General features: G+C 37.3%; 1 protein-coding gene across 2 annotated transcripts in view; it reads right to left on the bottom strand.

Moving 5' to 3' along the window:
* Nucleotides 1–2,492: 2,492 nt before the first annotated feature.
* NDC1 (NDC1 transmembrane nucleoporin) overlaps nucleotides 2,493–21,600 on the bottom strand; it is a 56,492-nt gene continuing 37,384 nt past the window's right edge. For both annotated transcript variants that reach the window (XM_081485213.1, XM_081485214.1), the window contains exons 17-18: nucleotides 9,066–9,226; nucleotides 2,493–4,964 (exon numbers count right to left, since the gene is read on the bottom strand). In XM_081485213.1, the coding sequence (XP_081341339.1) occupies nucleotides 4,901–4,964; nucleotides 9,066–9,226 (225 nt within the window). In that variant the 3' untranslated portion in view covers nucleotides 2,493–4,900. The remainder of the gene's footprint in view (nucleotides 4,965–9,065; nucleotides 9,227–21,600) is intronic.

Genomic DNA, 21,600 nt, shown 5'->3' with positions numbered 1-21,600 from the left:
GACAGCACCTACATCATCACACTACAGTGAATGTAAACACAGTCATATTACAAGGAGCAAATGAAGTCTACAAATAGCCTCATATCAGTTAAGGTCAGATTTAGCTGCCAAATACGTTTTGTCACCAAACTTAACAATAAAAAAATCCTCTGGAATTCAGAATTGTAGATCGGGTCTGCTAAAGATGAAATTAAAAAGTAAAACGACTAATTTTCCAAAACGACTGCTAATTTTCACTTATCGTGAAACTATTGTTCATGTAATAGGTAAGTTTACTGATTAGACACAATTGAAGAAAATGACTTGTAAGATAGGTCAGAAGGAACTATGCAGAATAAAGCATGGAAAGTCAAAATAATTAAAAGTAAGAAGACAGGGTGATACACTGAGAAGGTGTATCTGGAATCCTGGAAGGAAGAAAGAGTGCTGATAATCTACAAGGGGAAGCAGATTTGTAATCAGTTAAGTTACAATTCAATGTGATAAGGTCCAAAAAAGAATGACAAAGCATTGAAAAAACACACTGAAATCTATCTGGGAGTATGAGGGAAGGCTAAGCTCATTGTGAAAAATGCTAAGTTTGCCAAGACAGAAATTCAAGTGAAGGCTAGGTGCAAGAGAGGAATTCTGGGCAAATCCCTGCTGCAAATTCAAAATAAGCATCGGAACACCAGAATATTTCTCAGCATTCCTGCATTACCTATGGGACCTAACCATATTCTTCACGCTTTCCAACAAATCAATCAGATGTAAGAACTCCACCTTATAGCAATCATTGTTCATATGCTTCTGAGAGAATATCAAGTATGAGAAAACCCACTAGGGCAGTGGTTTTCAAAATGTGATCTCCTGAAAAGCGTAGTGTCTGGACACTTTAAAAATTCTTGGGCTCCACCTCAGACTTTAAAGATGCTTTGCTCCTTGGAAGAAAAACTATGGCAAACCTAGACAGCATATTAAAAAGCAGGGACATCACTTTGTCAACAAAGGTCCGTACAGTCAAAGCTATGGTTTTTCCAGTAAGTCATGTACAGATGTGAGAGTTACCATAAAGAAGGCTGAGTGCCGAAGAACTGATGCTCTGGAATTGTGGTGCTGGAGAAGACTCCTGAGAGTCCTTTGGACAGCAAGGAGATCAAACCATTAATCCTAAAGGAAATCAATCCTGAATATTCATTGGAAGGACTGATGCTGAAGTTCCAATACTTTGGCCACCTGATTCAAAGAGCAGACTCCCTGGAAAAGACCCTGATGCTGCAAAAGATTGAGGGCCAAAGGAGAAGAGGGTGGCAAAGGATGAGATGGTTAGATAACATAACCGAGTCAATGGACATGAATCTGAGCAAACTCCGGGAGACAGTGAAGGACAAGAAGCCTGGTGTGCTACAGTCCATGGGGTGGCAGAGTCAGACACAGCTCATTGACTGAACACTTCAGACTTACTAAAATCTGAAGCTCTGGAAAGGGGGCCCAGTTATCTGTGTTTTAACAAGCTTTCCACGTGGTTCTGATGCATGCTAAATCTGATAACTCCTGATCTAAAATAAACCCTTTTCACAGTGTGATTCTGAGATCACTGCTTGCAAATGGCTACAAACTACACCTCTTGGCAGCTAGTCCAGACTCCTGAAGCAGAATCTGTACTGAAGTGGAGCCCAGGCTCTGTACTTCTAATGAGCACTCCCTGTGAATCTATGCTTGTGATCCCAAGTTTCAAATGCCACTGCATTGATTATAAACTCCTAGAGGTTAGGACTGTCTTGCTCACAGGTCAATTTGTTTTCAGTAACTGGGCCCTAAGAGGCATTAGGTGAGTATTTGTGGATGATTAGCTAGCTCCACATTAAAGCACGTATCACTACAGCAACTGCCAAAGCTGCTTAGGGCCATGACTGAGAACTCTTAAAGCGGTAACGTGCTGTGTGCCCCACTTCCCCCTCAAAACAATGATTTTGCTCATTTTAGAATGGTGGTCAGCAGCAGCTTTTTAAGAATAGCTAGATCATTAACTGATGAACTAAAGTCATCTTTGTTTTAAGCTATTTGGTTCTAAAGAAAGATAACTATGGATTGGGATAGCAAACAGGGAGAGTTGAGGGCCTTAGTTATAGTACCTCAACGACCCTGAGGAGAAGTTCAGGTTAATTTAAGTAAAGTTGACAGACATACCTTTTAGCCTGGGGGAATATGATCCATTTAGAAACACTATGCTGGCAAGAAAAGAAACCTCTATTAAGAAATGGCTTTCAGCACCTGCATCCTTGAAGAAAGAGGCTTTTCGAATTCAGGCTCCTCAGAGTTACCATTACAGATCACCCACCAGATGAGTCCAGTCAGAGGCAAAAGCTGATTTCTCAAGGCATGTTTCAGCTTTCATAAGTATCGGCTCTGAGATTGATTAAAATGGCTAAGGAAACACATACACATACACATATACACCAGAAATTAAATAACTGATCTCACAGATATGCATATTTCAATTAATAGTCCCATTTTTAAAAACTGTCAATTTATTTTTCTACCCAATTCAGTATCAGTGATATACAAAAGGATATAAACAGATTATCATATTTACAGGAAGACAGAGAACAATTACCTAGGAATAAACCCAGCAAAGTAACAAACTGTTGCTTATCCATGTCCACTCAACTATACAAGTTTCTTTTTTTAATTCTAGGACACTTTCCCAGTTCTCTAGGAAAGAAGTTACGTGGATTTATACCTTTCATAAGGGTCAAGAAAACATTACAAGAGCTGATACAATCACGTTTTGTACTGACAGTCAGAAAGCACTTTTAAAGAACACCCTCTAATTCTCAGGCCAAGGTCAACAGTATCAGTGGGTTCACAGGCAGGATGTGACTTCATCAAAGGAAATGCTTCTCCCCTCCTGCTGGCCTTCCTGAGATCCTCCTTTCTGCAGACAGGCAAAGGAGCTCTGTTCCCTAACAGGTGATCAAGCCATACCCTACTCCAACAGACGGAGTGTAGATTATCGACACAATGAGGAAAAGGAACTGATTTCCTTATCTACTACATACAATCCAGATTTGGGGAGGCAGTTCCAGATTTCCACCAGGCAGACACTATGTGAACTGTATTGAGTACAACGCATGTTATCTTCAGAAAAAATAGGGATGAACACCTCAGAAATTTTCACATTGCTCATCAAATATAGTTTGCCCAAAGCATATGGGGAATGACAGAAAAAAAAAACCCTCAAAACAAAGCCAGACATTTTACCCGAGTAAGTTAGAGTTTAAATTCTTTATGGAAGCATAAGGTTAAGAGTCCTTTTCTCCCAAAATGCCTCCAACAGGGGCAGCACGGAGAGTGGAATATAAAAAGCTCAGTGACTAAAATATGGAACTCAATGGTTTCTGGTCATCTGTAAGTAACTTCTATATTCAAAATTCAACTTTTACATTCAAAAAACAGATCAACTCCACTTCAGATGCCCGCCTCCCCCCAAAAAAGGCAATAGCCTACATACTCCAAACACTTGACAACTGGGAAGCTGTCTCATAAAGGCCAGAAGGATTCATTTATAATTTGGCATGTGCTGGCTGAAGGGGCAACAAATAAATCAAGATATAATACATCAAGTAATCAGACAAATGGTAGACATATACACCACATTAAAGATTCATATACAGTCCTGTGTTGACTTTAAAGAAAAAATTAGGGGACACTAGAGGGAAAAGATAATGGGAAAAAGATTATAAGGAAGTATTTCAGTCCAAAGCTAGTCCAGTGAATGTCTACCAGTAGGATTTCCAATCTTTCATCTCCAAAGTTGATCTAATAAATTATAAAATTACCTACTCACTTTCAGGACATACAACATACTCCTAAGTACACTAATCCCTCTGACATTTTGGTTTCACTTGCTACCTGATGACTAAGTTGTTTCTGGGTGTAAAGATGTTCCTAATATATTTTAACCAGCCAGTTAACAAAGCAAAGGCTGCTCCCCTGTGAGGACAATAAGCTTTACAAAATAATTTGATCTGATGAAGATGGGGAGAGTGGGGAAAAAAAAAAAGGAAAGTTTCCTGGTTTTCTTGCAAAACTTTTTCTCTCACTTGAAAAACCTAGCAATCACTTAATGTTTTGTTCCAGAAAAAGAAAGCAAAAACTAGATGACAAAATACCCATACACATTGTTTACTAGCACAATACAAAATAAATTCATAGATGTCGGTTAATTATCTTTTGAAAACCAAATGTGAATGTTTCATCTTGTAACTTAAGAGCCGAATTTTTCCACATTCCTTTACATAGAGTTAGCATCTGTAAATTGAGACTTCTTTTTGACAATCATGCAAATTTAATTTGTCTCCAAAAACAAAAACACAACCTAACAGATTAACAAAATATGTCCTTCAGACAGCATTTTCTGTAACTTTTTCTCCACTGTTACTCTTTTTATCCTTTAGTAAACAGAAACTACTCCAAAAAAGTTTACGCATTTTGAGTTTACAGAGAGCTAAACTCTCAGAAAGATTAGGAAGGAAGACTAGATCAAGTTGACCTGTTTTACCTTTTGAACTGCTTCTACTCCTCTTAAAAGTAAATTCTAAAAATTTTCTAGTTCTTATTATTAAGCTGCATAAGCTACAAACATTTCTACTGCCATAGAGGCTTCTGTAAAATTGAATAAAGATTTTATTATGCCACACACACAAAAAGCAATCGGTACAGAAAAGGCAGTTTTCGGTTTTTCTGTTGAGAATTTCTTTCCATGATTTCTCCCATTAAAGTATAGTTTTCAAAGCAACCACCACGACAAAGGAAGCATCTAATTAGTCCATTTTCTTCTGATCCAAGAATGCTGAACATTTACTGTCCCATCTGTAGTTGTATCAGCAGTGTAATGAACACAGTTTATATTACTTAACTATTCTTTGAACTCCAAGAACTGCTGAAGTCTCTTCTGATGTTCTGCAGATGCTTGCACAGCACTAAATGAGACATAAATTCAAAGCATAAGCTTTATTTTACATTAAGCATGTTAAGTGAACCACAGAGCACAGAGTCAATATTTTTCAAAACAATTAAAAATGAATAGAAATCTTCACTTATTTAGTACTTCTGAAAAAAGCTGGATGAAAACCCCCTTAATCTAATGAGAGGAGGACATGCATTGAGCAACAGCATGCTTCTACCTTCTAAAAGCCCAAAGAAAATTAAGGCTGACAACTGAAGGCATCAACTGTAACCTGCTCTGCTGTGGAACCTGCTGTGCAGAGTTTCAGGCCATGCAGTAGATTTTTCTGGATTTTATTATTTTATTTAAACCAGATTCCAATATTATCTTTGAGTTGTGGAGTATATGAATTGCCTTTAATATAAAATCCTTTAAACTAAGATGTTTGGATAAAATACAATAGACTCCACTAATCGTTTTCAAAGGTAACAGCTTGGTGGTTTAGATTTACTTTTCCCTTTGAACATAAGTTATGTCTTGGAGCAAGACAGAATAAGAGACACAGATGCATAGAACAGTCTTATGGACTCTGAGGGAGAAGGTGAGGGTGGGACGTTCTGAGAGAATAGCATTGAAACATGTATATTATCATATGTGAAACAGAACACCATTCCAGGTTCGATGCATGAGACAAATGCTCAGGGCTGGGGCAATGGGATGACCCAGAGGGATGGGATGGGGAGGGAGGTGGGAGGAGGGTTCAGGATGGGGAACACATGTAAACCCATGGCTGATTCATGTCAATGTATGGCAAAAACCACTACAATATTGTAAAGTAATTAGCCCCCAACTAAAATAAATAAATTTATTCAAAAAAAAAAAAGTTATGTGTTGGATGGGGAAATTGAGTTCTCTTCCCACCCTCACCTCTACAAAAATACATTACCTTGACAAAAGTGGGACAAATATATACTGAAACTAGTATAAAGCTTTCTTTTAAACTTTTAGGCAGAAATTGAATACAATGAAAGATTCCAGTTTTCTAGATGTTGATAACACTGTATTCTTATTGAATAATAATGGAGAAGAGAATGGCAACCCACTCCAGTATTCTGGCCAGAGAATTCCATGGACTGTATAGTCCATGGGGTCACAAAGAGTCAGACACGACTGAGTGACTTTCACACACTGAATAATAAAATTCCAGGTAACTGAAAGTCGCCATTTTTAAGTGTCAAAAGGCTTATTATAATAATTTTGCTACAAATTATCCTAAGACACATTACACATTTTACATCTCTGCTTTCTTAAACCATGTAGCTGCCACTAACTGAACCATCTCAAGTATATTTTACTATTCAGACTTTCTCTCGGTGCCAGGGAGGCTGTCATCTCTAACTAAATGGCTCTGAATTTTTTCAAACACCAAGTCTTCTCTCATGATTTTCTTTTGATTTTTATTCTCATGATTCCCTTCTGCCAGCAGGCACTGTACTTCTCTTACTGTTGTTAATACTCAACTCTAATAGTAGTCTTCCTCTCAAATTTTAATATTATTGGCTGGAAAGTCAGTAAATCAAACTTGTCTAAATTAAGAGTAAATAGATATTAAATGAAACTTCGGGAGTTGGTGACGGACAGGGAGGCCTGGTGTGCTGCGATTCATGGGGTCGCAAAGAGTCGGACATGACTGAGAGACTGAACTGAACTGAACTGAGATATTAAATGAAGGTCTCCAATGTGTAACTGGTCTATGTTAGTTTTCACATCTCAAGTGTCTACGTCATTTATACCTGGTTCTCAGAGGTGAAGCTCTGGGGAATGAATAAACCAGGTATTGCTAGGGACTTCCCTGTTAGCTCAGTTGGTAAAGAATCCACCTGCAATGTGGGAGACCCCAGTTTGATTCCTGAGTCAGGAAGATCCACTGGAGAAGAGATAGGCTACCCACGCCAGTATTCTTGGGCTTCCCTTGGGGCTCAGCTGGTAAAGAATCCGCCTGCAATGCGGGAGACCTGGGTTTGATCCCTGGGTTGGGAAGATCCCCTGGAGAAGGGAAAGGCTACCCACTCCAGTATTCTGGCCTGGAGAATTCCATGGACTGTATAGTTCATGGGGTTACAAAGAGTTGAACATGAATGAGCGACTTTCACTTTCATACAATAATAATAGTTGTTGTCACAATAATATATAATGTATGTGGGCTTTACATATGTATGATCCCATTTTATCTCTATTAACAGCAAATGAAATAAAGTGGGACAAATAATATACCCTTTTCATGGTAGGAGAAACAGTATCAGAATGGTTTTCAGAGGTTTGTATCTAGAATTCTAGGGTCAGAAAGATTTAGAGTCTAATTTCTGGTTCTACAACTTAACTATCTGCATAAGTTACTATCTGGAAGTTACTTAAATCAACAGATAACTTGTCCACAACTACAACAGACAGTCAGTAGTATAATCAGACATATATCCAAATGTTTTAATTTCAAATCTAATGCTTCTTCTATTACCATTCTGTCCAATATTTGCACAAAATAGTCTTTACTGGCCTCATCAATTTTAGTACATATATAATAAATGGCTCTACTCAGAGAAAAGAAACTAAGGCAGAGTTTCATTCTTACAGTTTTTTTTAATAATTGTCCATCTTCTTTTCTTATGGAAGAAATCTATTTTCCCCTTTTCTTCCTATTTTGGTTGTATCATCAATATATATCAATCATCATATGTATTTCATTATCTGAATTCACTGAGAATTTTCTAAGAGTACCTTACATCTTGTACCTTACATTTATACCTTAAACCTTACAGTTTACATCTTGGAGGGAGTCTACTGTTGTATAGGGTAAGAAGGTGGAATCTTAAGAGCAAGAAAGACCTAAATTCACGTTTATGTTCTAACACTGACTTAATGGTGCTATCATGCATGTTCTTAAGCTCTTTAAGTCTAGTTTCTATATTATACAATTATGATAATCTCTACACCTCACAGGTTCTTTGAGAAGAATAAATGAAAAGTGCTAAGTATGTGGTCTAGAATAGCACTGTTCAAAAGAACTTTCTGCAATGATGGAAATGTTTTATACCTAAGCTGTCCAATATAGTAGCCACTAGCCATGTGTAGTTATTGAGGACTTGAAAGGTGGCCAATGTAACTGACAGATTGGATTTTCAATTTTATTTAACTTAATTTAAATTTAAATAGCAACACGTGGCTATCATATTAGAGACTACAGATCTAGAAAGCACTCAATGAACATTTTGTTTCTGGTTTGTTTTTAAACAAATGAATAAACTTCTTAAAAGGACAGAGGGTTATCTACAGCTTTTCTGTATTCCCACACAGAAACAAAGTATTCCATAAACTTGCTGCTGTGGCTACCTTATGTATGTATATAGTATGTTTTATGTATTTGCCTTATGGAAGTAAAAGGAAATACACTACTGTTTCTAAAAGCAGCTAGTTTGAGGAAGTTCTAAACTATTAATTGCATGCAGAAAAAAACAGAGCAATCTCATATCTTTTAAACTTTATTTACAATTATGATAAACATAATTTAGTTAGTAAACTAGTATCCCTTACACTGCCTAGCTAGATTATTTCATGAAAAGAAAGCAGTAAACATCAATGAAACTAAATATACACAGGCTTGGCATTTGTGGTTTTCTTTCTGGTTCCATTTCTGAAGGTGTTATGATCTGTTGCTGTTTTTCCAGCATGATTCACAAAGCACCAAGGACTCATTTATGGAATACTCTGCTCACCCCAAGTCTTGGTTTGCTAACCAAGATGTAATAACAGAATTATTTTTAATATGCTTTTCTGGAGAGTATTCATTTTGCCTTTTTTCTCCCTTAAGGTTATTTTAGGAATTTAAGAAAACAATATATAATTACATTTGCTGCTTTTATAACTTTCTATCCTCTTTTTTTTATCCATCTGAAAGAAGGTCCCAAAGCTTATACAATAGGCCAATTTTTAAAATGCAAATATTAAATCTAAATCTAAGCTGTTACTTCCCAGTAGGAATCAAGAAGGTCCCAAAAAACCACTTTCAATTTATGAGCCTTAATTCTCATGCCTGTTTCTCAGCAGAACTCTTAAAAGTGAATAGAACAGGTAAACTTACTTCAGATGTTCACCAAATGTGGTAGTTATCCTATAGATGGCTGTTTTCAGTGATGCTCTAAACGCAAATCTTAATGTTTTATAGGAAGTGTCCACCAGACTTCCTGAAATCCGAGGTGGCTTACTGGAAGCATGAGGAAGCTTGAAGTACTTGTCAACTGACTATATCAAGAAAAAAAGGAAACACATTAGTTCAGACTATCAAAAAAGCCAACTCAGTGCAAGGATTAAAGAGATTTCATTCATATAGATAAATACAGAGATAACACATAGACATATAATAAACTATTTATTTTGGATCACAGTCAAAACGGTTTGAAAAACAGTGCAGTTAAGGTTCTGCCACTTCAGCAGTTAACAGGAAAAAGTCCACACCCACCCTCTACAAAGCAGTTATATACTTTTACAGCCTTGAAAATTCAAAAGTGGGAAGTGAAACACAGATGTCCTACTCTGCTTACGATGCATGACAGGTAAGAATACCTTTATTATGAATCTCAGTCCAAAAAAAGGTCAAACTTTATACTTTACATAAGTAAGGTTATTTACAAAACTAGCTTATCTTCCTTTTCAATTCTAGATGATAAAGCATCTATGTGCAAGAATAGGTGGGGAGAGAGAACTCACAAGTGAAACTGATTTCATTTACATACTTGACAATATAAGAAAGAGATTTAAGTATAACTTTTAAAAGCCAAAGGTAAATATTATAATTTTAAATGCTGGGAAGCCCAAGAATATTGGAGTGGGTAGTCTATCCCTTCTCCAGCAGATCTTCCTGACCCAGGAGTCAAACCGGGGTCTTCTGCATTGCAGGTGGATTCTTTACCAACTGAGCTATCGGGGAAGCCCCTTTAAATGCTATAACTATATTAAGAGAAGGGAGAAGAGAAGATTGAGAAGAATAACTGTTAATCTACTGCAGCAAGTATAATGTCCTAAGGTGACAAGAAGCAATAGCATAAGTCTATTATTTATAGTTATGGATGTAAGCACCAAAAAAGTACTTAAGACTCTAGGTAAAATGATTTCTGCCATCATGTTTTTAATTTCAAGAGTTCTTTTACGTCAATTAAATGATCCTTTTTATTTCAATGTTCTATTTTTGTTTCCAGGATGCAATACCCTCTTTTATTTCCGAGGACTTTTGTGGGTTTTGTTATATTTCGGGGTTTATTTTTGTTTTAGAGTTCTTTTCTCTCTGTACTCCACTTGGTCTCTATCATCTGTATTGAAGACTTCCCTCAAAACATACTGATCCTTGGCTCATCACTGAGAATAGGACCTTCTAAAGAGCTGGACCAAAAGCTCTGAGTACTAGAAATTACTGATAACAGCTTTGAGTACATGATTGGGGATTACTGAGAACAGGCTTCACAATAGGTGATCTGCATGGACTTTTCTCGGGGGAGGGGGGAGAGGGTGAGTGCCCAACTCAGTAACTTTAGGTCTTTCTTCTTAGTTTGATCAGAGTTCCCAAAGAAGAATCTTCCAGCACCCTCTCTGGAAGGCCTGGTTCCCAGTGATCAGGGAAGCTGAGTAGGTAACAGAGCTATCGAGCACACCCTAAGCTTTTAGTAGAGTGCCTACAACTATGAACTCTCCCAGTCCAGACAGCCAGTGCTCCACTCTCTCTAAAGGATGAAACTAACTTCTGGAATGATGGAGAAGCACCTGGGAGAATCTAGGGCTCTAGCTGGGTTTCAACAGCTCTCACACAACCTCCCTGTTTTGGTATCTGTCCCTCAGGCCTTGGTCCCAGAGGTACCCGGTGCTCACCCCACTATCACCTTCACATTTGCCTTTAGACTCTGCTAAGTTAGTTATCTCAACCAACTGCTCTCCAGCTTTGAAAACTTTGTTGCTGTTGTCTCCTATTTATGGATTTATGTCTTTTTAAAAGTACTTTCACTACAGTTTAGCAGAGTTTAGGGGGAAGGAACAAGATTTGATGCGTGTGTTCAGTCTGTCACAATAACTGCAAGCCCAATAACTTATTCTTTCAACAGAAACTTGTAAGAGGGATGCCCAAGACGGGGGCATGCTTGAGATAGTTTTAGGCGGTATGGGAGACAGTATTCAGTGACATACTTAAGCAACATTAAGTAACACTGAATCACGGTGGAAACATTACTTCCTTTTCAATATTCTTATAAACCTAATTAACCCTCAGTATACCAGCAAAATAGTCATCATCATTTTCACCTGGATTCAGTGGACCCTTTTTACAGTCTTTTTACAAAAAATTAACAGAAATAAGAATGACAGGATAATGTGAAATAACTTTAAAGCAATATAAATAAGATTATAAACATAGTTTCCAGGTTTCGAAGATATAAACATCTGAAGTATGAAATGAGTTTTGAATGCAACTAGCTGCTTATCAGCTATCATGAACAAACCTGGAACATATCCATCCTATAATATTGATTTCAAATAGAAGATATATCTCTAACAGACTCTAGCTTATCATTATTTCTGGTTCTTTTTCTTGCATCTGCACCATCAAAACACAACACTTCTAAAAACTTTTGACAGTTCACAATTTTGTTGCAAAGTTCAGCCATTTTTTTGTATCCTAACTGTGCAAAACATTTTCATTCTTAGGTTTATAAAGATGAACTGAAATGATCAATCACATATAGAATTATTTTATTACATGTGACTTCTTTTCATTTCAACATCAACTATTTCCTTCCAATCACTTTTGAATACACCTTTGTATACCTTCAGCATGCATCCATTTAAGAATCATATAAATTTCTAGACTGCTGTGTCTCTGCATGTATCATCTGATTTATCTAAATAATTATTTAACATATGGGCAATTTTCTCCTTTTTACCATCATGGGTGGAAAATCTTTTAAATCTGAATTAGCAACTGTATTCATTGAAAGCTTAAAAAAAACTATAAAGATGTTTGTTCAGACTATTTATATACCTTTTCTTGAAAGATGATGCAATACTATATGATTTCATCATTCTTCTGTTTTCTTACTGGTCTTTTTACCACAATTGGAATAACTGATGAGTAATGATGAAATAATTTCTAGGATGATCAAATAGCAAACTGTTTCAAGACACTGGAAACGTAAAATCACTAGGATTCCATAATACATCTCAGATTTTAAAAGGGTCGAAAGGGTAATTGTAAAGGAACGAATTTTGTTTTCTCTTTGTTCTTTAAAAGAACTCTAAGAAAGAATAAAAGTCATAAAATATCAATCCTTGCAAATAATTGGAATAGCTCAAAAAAATAAATGCCAAAACTTATATTGGGTCCAACAGACCCTAATGTATAAAAGTTACATTGGGGAAGAAAAGTCTCCATATGGAGGTGTTGTGTCCTTAACACATTTCTAATCCTCTCTAATCTCCTTTCACAACAAAAGGACAAGAAGGCTTCAGGTTCAGGGACTTCAGCAAGAAGAGCTTAAAATTACTGTCTTTTCTCTTTAATTGTCTTCTCCTCAATACTGAAATCCAAAAAGCCCTGATCTGACAATAAAACCTAACCTAAGCTGACATAGCTTATTTATATTCTTTATTCCAGTTGCTATGAATATTCAGATATTTCACTGGAGAAAAGCATTACTGTATCTGATTAAGGGGCTTCTACCAGATCCCCTGGAGAAGGAAATGGCAACCCACTCCAGTATTCTTGCCTGGAGAATCCCATGGACAAAGGAGCCTGGCAGGCTCCAGTCCATGGGGTCGCAAGAGTTGGACACAACTTAGCGACTTTACTACTACTACTACTATTACCTCAGATGGCAACAGCAGTGTTATATAATGTATGATTGTGTATACCATGTAACATTTTGAAAAATCTTAAAATATCTAAATTTTGAAATAATTTGAGGGTTTGAGATAAGGAACAGTAGACCTATATCTATTCACAGCAAGTCAAACTAGCTTTCCTTTTACAACAGTGATACTGTTTCCTTCTAAATAAATTTAACTTAAAATACTAAGTAAATAATAGTTCATTTAGTTGGTATATGACTAAAATTATGACAATAGTGTATGCTAATCAACAGTTAAGGCAAAAACTATGATAGCAGTATATGAATAACTTGAACCTAGAGAACATTGGTTTACAGTATTTAATGATATGCCCCATGGTTACCAGAACTGAAGTGTCCACTTAATCATCTATGAGATTAAACAAGTATCTACTGAGCACTCATTTTATGCATTGGTTCCTGCCCTTAAGACTCAGATCACACAACTGGAATCTCAAATATCTAGTTAAGAATTATCCCAAACAATGAAAAGAGTAAGTGGTGAGTACAACACACCACTGAACAATATAAATACACTCTGGGAAAAATAAATTCTATGAAGGCCTCACTTCGGCCCTAACAGAAGCCTAAAGAGGGGCTGTACTATGGAAACAGGCACTTTTTGCCCATTTATATTTATACACAGTAGTATATGCACAAAGGCCACATAACAGAAAACTCCAGTTGTTCTTTCCTGAGTATTTATCTATCAACGTCGTTAACAAAAGTCTGCCATGCAGAGCCTTGAAAGTCCCTGGTCTCAAGGATCCTACTTATAACCTAGTTAAAAAGAGTTCTGCTCCACTAAAGCCAGAATCCCAAACAAATGTGAAGGATAAGAGTGGACTTTGTTACTGGAAATCATGACTATAGATCAGTTTCTCAAACTGAGTACACTGACATTCTGGACTGGGGGGTTCTTTCCTGTGGGGCCTGACCTGTGCAGTGTAGGCTGTTCAGCAGCGTCCCTGGTCTCTACACTACATATGCCGTAGCATCCCCCATTGTGACAATCAAACTGTTTGCAGACGCTACCAAATACCTCCTGGGGAACAAAATCATCCCTGGTTGAGAACCACTGCTACAGGATAATAACAATATCAGATGATGATAATGATAGCTAAGTTTACTGATTGCAGTTATTGTGTGTCAGGAACTCAGTTAATTGTGATATATATATATTATCTCATTTAAATAATAAGATGATTAGCTAACAAAGCCATGTCTGATAACCACTTGTTTCATTTCATTTAATTATTTATAATAATAGTATCTGCTATTTATTGCATATATTATACTTGCCAAGAACCATGTTATACTCCTCACAGATATTACTTCTAACCCTCATAATATTCCTGCAAGATACTATTTTGATTTTATAAATGAAGATACTGATCTCACAAAGCTTTTAATAAACTGCTCTAGTCATTCAGAGAGCAGTGGAGCCTTGGGCATCTGTCTGACACTGTCACCCAGACTACTTGCTTACGGTATTGACAGCAGTACTTTCTTTTTAATCTTTAAAAATCTTTTCTCCTGTGCAAGAATTCTGTCATACAGCATGGTAATACTGACAACAAAGTAATAAGAGCTAACTAATTTGCTGAGTGCTTAACATAAGCTAGGGTTTCCCAAGTGGCACAGTGGTAAAGAATCCGCCTGCAATGCAGAAGACATGGGTTCGATCCCTGGGTCGGGAAGATCCCCTGGAGAAGGAAATTGCAACCCACTCCAGTATTTTTGCCTGGGAAATCCTGCGGACAGAGAAGCCTGGAGGGCTTCAGTCCATGTGGTCACAAGAGGTCGGACACAACTTAGTGACTACAACAACCACAACAATAACATGGGCTAGGCACCCTGAGTGCTTTAGTATGAGCTAGGATTTAAACACAGGTAGCTTGGCTCTAAATCTCACACTTTGGCTCTTCTAACCTGCTACAGTCGGTATTAAGAAAGGAGGTTAAGAAATACATGTCCTACCAAGCCCTTGCAGAAGTGATCTGATATGGAAGAAAGGAAAGAACTTGAGGTGTGAAAGCCTGGTTTACAAATTCACTCGACCATTTATTGACCATGATCTTGAATAATTCATACCAATAGATATAGTCTTTTTGAGAGAGATTCAATCATGCAAAATAAGCTTTATTTTAACTTTATGGGATTTTTACAAAAATTAAAGAAAGAACATTTCTTTTGGATTCTAGAGAAATAAAACATAAAAACTGAAACTATATAATATATAAATTATATATATACAAATAAATATAGAAATAAAAAATATGATTCTAGAGAAACAAAAACAAACAGTGTGACTTGTGGAAGAATACTGGTCAAGGGTCTCTGGATCTGGATCTTCAAACTCAAGAGTTCTGGCCCTCAAGAACATTCCTTTCCTCCTCTTCGTTCTTCCTTCTAACTTCTGTGTCACTTCCTAAGGGAAGCCATTCATGACTTCACACCCTTCCTTTTAATCTCCTATTCACAAGACTAGTTAGACTTGCCTGTTTTATGTGCTTTAATCACCCTGCATTTTTGTACATTGTGGCACTTATTATAATTATACTTCCTGTTTTACTTTCTGTTACTTATTTGTATGACTTTCTCTTTGAGGTTACAAAGAGTCGGACACGTCTGAGCAACTACCACTTTCATTTTTCAAGCTCCTAGAGGGCAGGAACCATGTTTGTCTTTTCTTATTCTGTATCTCAGCACACGCTGAACGGTTTGATAATTAATATTTATTGAATAAATGAACATATGAATAGTATAAAGGTCAACTTCGAATTTCCAAGTATATCGAAATTTGGCAAAAAATATGATAGAGCTCATATCCTACATCAAGGTGACAGTGACTCTTCAAAGACTAGAAGGCTTTCTGAAAAGTTTAAAACATACTTTCAAAGATGAAAAAGTGGTTGATGGTTAAACAATGTGACTGTACTTAATGACACAAAACTATACACAAAAAGGTAGCTAAAATGTTAAGTTTATTTTAAATTTTATATTATGTGTATTTTAACACAATTTAAAAAAATTTTTTTTAATTAAAAAAAACACTCTAGCATTTTGGTCCCCAACCTTTTACATATAAGGACCCTTTTTAAAGACTATATATATATACACACACACACTTAGATAGATAGATATGTAGTGGAATTCCATGCGACAGTAACTGTTCTCCATCCAGTAATGTAGGAAATAATTCCATGAACTCAATAATGCTTTTAAATGAATATGTATTTCAGTTAACCAAAACAGTATACAGAAACCTCTAAAAAATAGCTATAACTCTGTCAGACAAACATTAGTCATTCAGATGACAGCAGTGCACGTATGGATTCATGAACCCATTGTAATATTTGGATCTCCCAGGATGGCCTGACCCACTATTAGGAAAAACTGTCCTAGGATAATCCATCCCTCCACTCCTTGCCCTCTGAATGGTTTGAAGAATGAAAGGCTCCCCCTTTTCTTTCATATTTTGTCTTTAATGATTCAGTAAAATAGCTAAAGTGATTGACAGTGAAAAGTAAAGCAAAAGAACAAAATAGTTCCATATAATTGTTCCTTGTGTATGTGTGTGTGCTCGGTTGTGTCCAACTGTTTGCAACAACATGGACTGTAGCCCACCAGGCTTCTCTGTCCACGGAATTTTCCAGGCAAGAATACTGGAGCGGGTTGCCATTTCCTACTCCAGGGGATCTTCCCAACCCAGGGATCAAACCTGAGTCCCCTGCATTGCAGGCAGATTCTTTATCACTCAGTCAACTGGGAAGCCCCACACACAACTGTTCCTTAGTAAATCCAGAAGCCTGTATTTTATAACTTGCCTTAAATTACAGAGATATTTAGAACTTATTTTTGTTATTAAGAGCAAGAATCCTTTCTACATCAAAGAATATAAAGCTAAAAATCTACAACAGGACTCATATGAGTCACATGACATCCCTGTCTTACAAAATGAAGGGGCTTGTGACGATTATAATTAACTCATTACACCAGAACTGTCATTTAATTCAGGACCCAGAACAGAAGCCTTCACCCATCAAACCAACCATGAAGCTATCCAGCAGTCATCCAACAAGCATTTAATAAGTAAGTACCTGTTATTTGCCAGGTACCAGGCCAGATGCTAGGAATACAGAAATAAGACAAGGTCTCTGACTCTACTCGTGTCTGACTCGTTGTAACCCCATGGACTGTAACCCATCAGCCTCCTCTATCCATGGAATTCTCCAGGCAAAAATAACTGGAGTGGGTTGCCATTTCCTTCTCCATGGGAATCTTCCTGACCCAGGGATCAAACCCGGGTCTCCTGCATTGCAGGCAGATTCTTTACCAGTCGAGCCACCAGGGAAGCCCCCTACTCTGACTACAGACAATAAAAGTAAACAGACAATGAAAATGCAGTGTAATAAAATGATGAAATGGGGGTTACAGGTGGAGCCAGAGAAAACGAGAAAAATGTGTTCTAGGCAAAGAAGGAGAGAAGAGGCATCACATATAGAGTCAGAGTTAGGTTAAGAAAATAAAATATATTTGGGGCAGGGGTGGAGGAATAGAATAGTCCATGGTGGTTATGAGACTAGAGGGCTTATGGGAAGAACTGGACAGTGGCTAAAGTCAGAATGAAGGGTCCCTGTTAAGTCCCGGGAGCAAAAGGCCATAGTAATCATTCAGGTCAGGAATGCCAAGGGCCTGAAGTGAGGCTGAAGTAGGAGGGATGGGCAAGAGAAAGGGTAGGCAGTCAGTATGGGATTGATCCCTAAGAGTTTTGCCACATGGGTGCAACTGAAGGACCTGGCAACTAGGAGGTGAAGGAATTGGTAACAAAATGGCTGAAGCGATAGACTATAAGGTGTAACCTGGATAGGGAAAGACGTATGTGTAGCTAGGAGGAAGCTAAAATACAAAGGAAATGAAAATATTAGCAAAGACAAAGAGAGTGTACAGAAGAAGCAAAGGCATAAAAGGCTGTGCATGGGGGAGATAGGGGCTCCCTCAGATCTATGGATAGAATTCAGGGGCCATGAACTTTGGGCTAAAAATGACATGTTTATATTTACTAAGCTCTAATTAAAATTTAGCAATTCTTTCAATTATGAAACAGTAAATCACAATAGCATTAGTAGTTCCTCTAACTTTGCCACCAACAGAAATCATCAATATTTTCATCACACTAGTGTAATTATCTTTAAATACCATTCATCTTATCGTTACTTCAAAACGATGAGTTAGACCCACTGATGCTCAGTCACTCAGTTGTGTCTGACCCTTTGTGACCGCATGGACTATAGCCTGACAGGCTCCTCTGTCCACAGAATTCTCCAGGCAAGAATACTGGAGTGGATTGCCATTTCCTTCTCCATAGACCCACTGATAGACCTTGTTATTTAATGTATTAATGTATCACAAACTTAATACTTTCAGAATTATATTCTAATATAACTGATTTCCTTTCTAATCTGAAAGACTTTATATTTTATGTATTTATTTTTCCCATTATTCTGGGAAAAAGTCCATGGGCCTCATCAGACTGCTAAAGGGATCTCTGGCACAAAACCATTCAAGGACTCTGGCTTAGAGGCTAGAATCCTGGAGTTTTAAGCTTTGGAGGTGGAGAATACATGGGCCGATGAAGCCTGGATGAGTCAAAGGCTGAGACTGATACGTGTGTAAAAGACTGGTGACAGAACACTCTGACATAAATCACAGCAATATTTTTTCAATCTGTCTCCCAGAATAATGGAAATAAAAACAAAAATAAATAAATGGGATGTACTTAAACTCAAAAGCTTTTGCATGGCAAAGGAAACAATAAACAAAATGAAAGACAACCTACAGATTGGGAGAAAACATTTGCAAATGATGTGACCAATAAGGGATTAGTCTCCAAAATTTACAAACAGCTCATGATGCTTAACAGCATCAAAACAAACAACCCACTCAAAAAATGGGCAGAAGACCTAAATAGACATTTCTTCAAAGAAGACATACAGATGGCCAAGAGGTACATGAAAAGATGTTCAACCCGGCTAATTACTAGAGAAATGCAAATCAAAACTACAATGAGATACCATCTCACACCAGTCACAATGGCTATCATCAAAAAATCCAAACATTAAATGCTGGAAAGGGTGTGGAGAAACAGGAACCCTCCCACACTGTAGGTGGGAGTGTAAGTTGGTATAGCCACTCTGGAGAACCATATAGATTCCTTAAAAAACTAAAAACAGAGCTACCATATGACCCTGCAGTCCCACTCCTGGGCACATATCCAGAGAATAACATGATCCGAAAAGGTACATGCACCCCCAGTGTTCACTGCAGCACTCTTTACAACAGTCAAGACACGGAAGCAACCTAAATGTCCATCAACAGAGGAATGGATAAAGAAGATGTGGTACATATATAAATGGAACATTACTCAGCCATTAAAAAGAATGAAATAATGCCATTTGCAGCAATATGGATGGAACTAGAGACTTACTTATTGTGAAGTAAGTCAGAAAGAGAAGAAATATCATATGACATCCCTTATACGTGGAATCTAAAATGAAGTGATACAAATAAACTTACTGACAAAACAGAGATTCAAGAGACTTTGAAAATGAGCTTATGGTTGCCCAAAGAGAAGGGGAAGGGGAAGGGAGAATTAGGGAGTTTGAGATGGACACGTACACATTGCTATAGTTAAAATGGATTACCAACAATGACCTACTGTATAGCACATGGAACTCTGTTCCAATGTTGTGTGGTAGCCTGGATGGGAGGGGAGTTTGGGGGAGAATGGATACATGTACATGTATGGCTGAGTCTCTTAGCTGTTCACCTGAAACTAGTACAACATTGTTTGTTAATCGGTTATCCCCCAGTACAAAGTAAAAAGTTTAAAAAAAAAAAAACCAGTGAGAAAGTCAAAGTGTAGGCTAAATATCCATGTGGACACTGACTCACTCATGACACTCAACCTTGGGATATGGGGTAGAAAGACTGCAAGGTAGTTTGCAAAATCTGATGACTGTAGAGCATGACCAAAAGGGCGACTATGATGTTGTCTTGGGGAGAACAGATGCCACAAGCCTTGCACAAGGAGGGGGTTTTGTTCCATTTACCCCTTCCCAAACTCTCAAAAATATATCTTTGCCTCTTTCTCCTCTGCTCCTCAAAAGTACTTTCCATTCAGCTCCTATTTCAAAGTAAAAGAGCTTGAGCCTTCAACAAATCTGTAATTCATACCTTCTTAATCAAAGGTAAGAATGACTAAAACCAAAAAACAAATTTGCTTTCCTTATCATACCTAGCCATAATCAACTATGAAGAATTACGAGTTTTGATGGTGAGGAAGTGAGAAGAAAGTAATTTTGGTGCAGAATACCTCTAGGGCAGTGTGATCCTTGTGAAATCAACTGTTTCAACCATCATTTTTCAAAAAATGAAATAGAGTGGAAAACAGAATGAAACACAAAGTAAAAGATAGGCACTGTTCTAAGAATCTTTTATTTATTACACACACACACACCCCCCTCTATATTCTGAGTCTAATGTACTACATATCATAGTCTAAAAAGTTTGAAAGTTACAGTTCTAAAGGTAGAGCCATTTTCTCTGAAGAAAACCCTATGTAAAAATAAAAACCCAGCAGAAGACGGTAGACAAGTTCGGAGACTGGATCTGCAGCTTTCCCTGAGGTCTATTCCACTGCTAATGCCCTGCAGTGAGATCACATTCACGTCCCAGCTCTGCCACTAAGACGTGTGTGAGATGTGAGGTAAGCCACTGCACTACCAAGCCCCTTTCGTGTGTTAAGACAGGGCCGAAACATCTCCACTTTACTTCACAAGATAGACTTGAAGTTCAAAAAAACAATGATATGAAACCATTCTGTAGACTAGGGAACATTGTACTGTTGTTTTATTTTAAACTACACAACCAGAGTGATTAAAAAAAAAAGCTATGCTATGAGTACCAATGATATACCCATAATCATGGTTACCCTAATGTGTGGTTAGATAGCCAAATAGTAGAAGTTGTGGAAATAGTAGAAAATTCTTTCTTTACAGTAAGGTAGTTGGGAAGTGAACCCAAATAATAAAGCTATCCATGGGTATATACGTGTGTCAAATAACATACATGAGAAAGTAGGCACAAAGAGGACAAAGTGAAGGAAAAAAATCACTGGTTCTGATGGGTAAAACATTCTAAGAGGTAAAATGAATTGACATTTGAAAAAAGGAAGAGCGAAGCTTGTTTTCTCTCTATCTTAAATTGCTTCCCAAGACCCAAAGACGCACCAGTTGTTATCCCTCAAACCTAGTTCAGAAATACTTCCTTCAGAAAACCTGTACACCCAAGCCCCTACCTTTAAACGTCCCCAGCCCTCAGCGTTTATACACCTCATCTGACATAGAATAATACAAGGCAATGAAAACATATCATCCAACATGAAGTCAGGAAGGGCAGCTTAATGAAAAACAAGAAGCATATATTTTATTTTTCTTCCTTTAAGCCTAGGACTGAAAAGACCTGTTAGTTTAAAACTATGCACCCAGCCTTGTAGCAGGAATCCATTGGTCCCAGCTCTATCTTCTTAAGCCTCTAGTCGATAAGTAACTTCTTATTTACACAAGTAACTTAACTACAGGTCACTTTCAGGAGCTACAAATTATGTAAGGGTGCAAACCTATAGTACGGAACAGAATTCTAATATCCTAAATAATCTGATTAATACCAGAGGTATGTCCTACAGGT

Source organism: Giraffa tippelskirchi, chromosome 5, assembly GCF_054371585.1.
Source record: "Giraffa tippelskirchi isolate mGirTip1 chromosome 5, T2T-mGirTip1v1.2.pri, whole genome shotgun sequence".
Lineage (NCBI taxonomy): Eukaryota > Metazoa > Chordata > Mammalia > Artiodactyla > Giraffidae > Giraffa > Giraffa tippelskirchi.
Note: the sequence above shows the minus strand (reverse complement) of the source record. Positions and strands in the feature narration are given on the sequence as shown.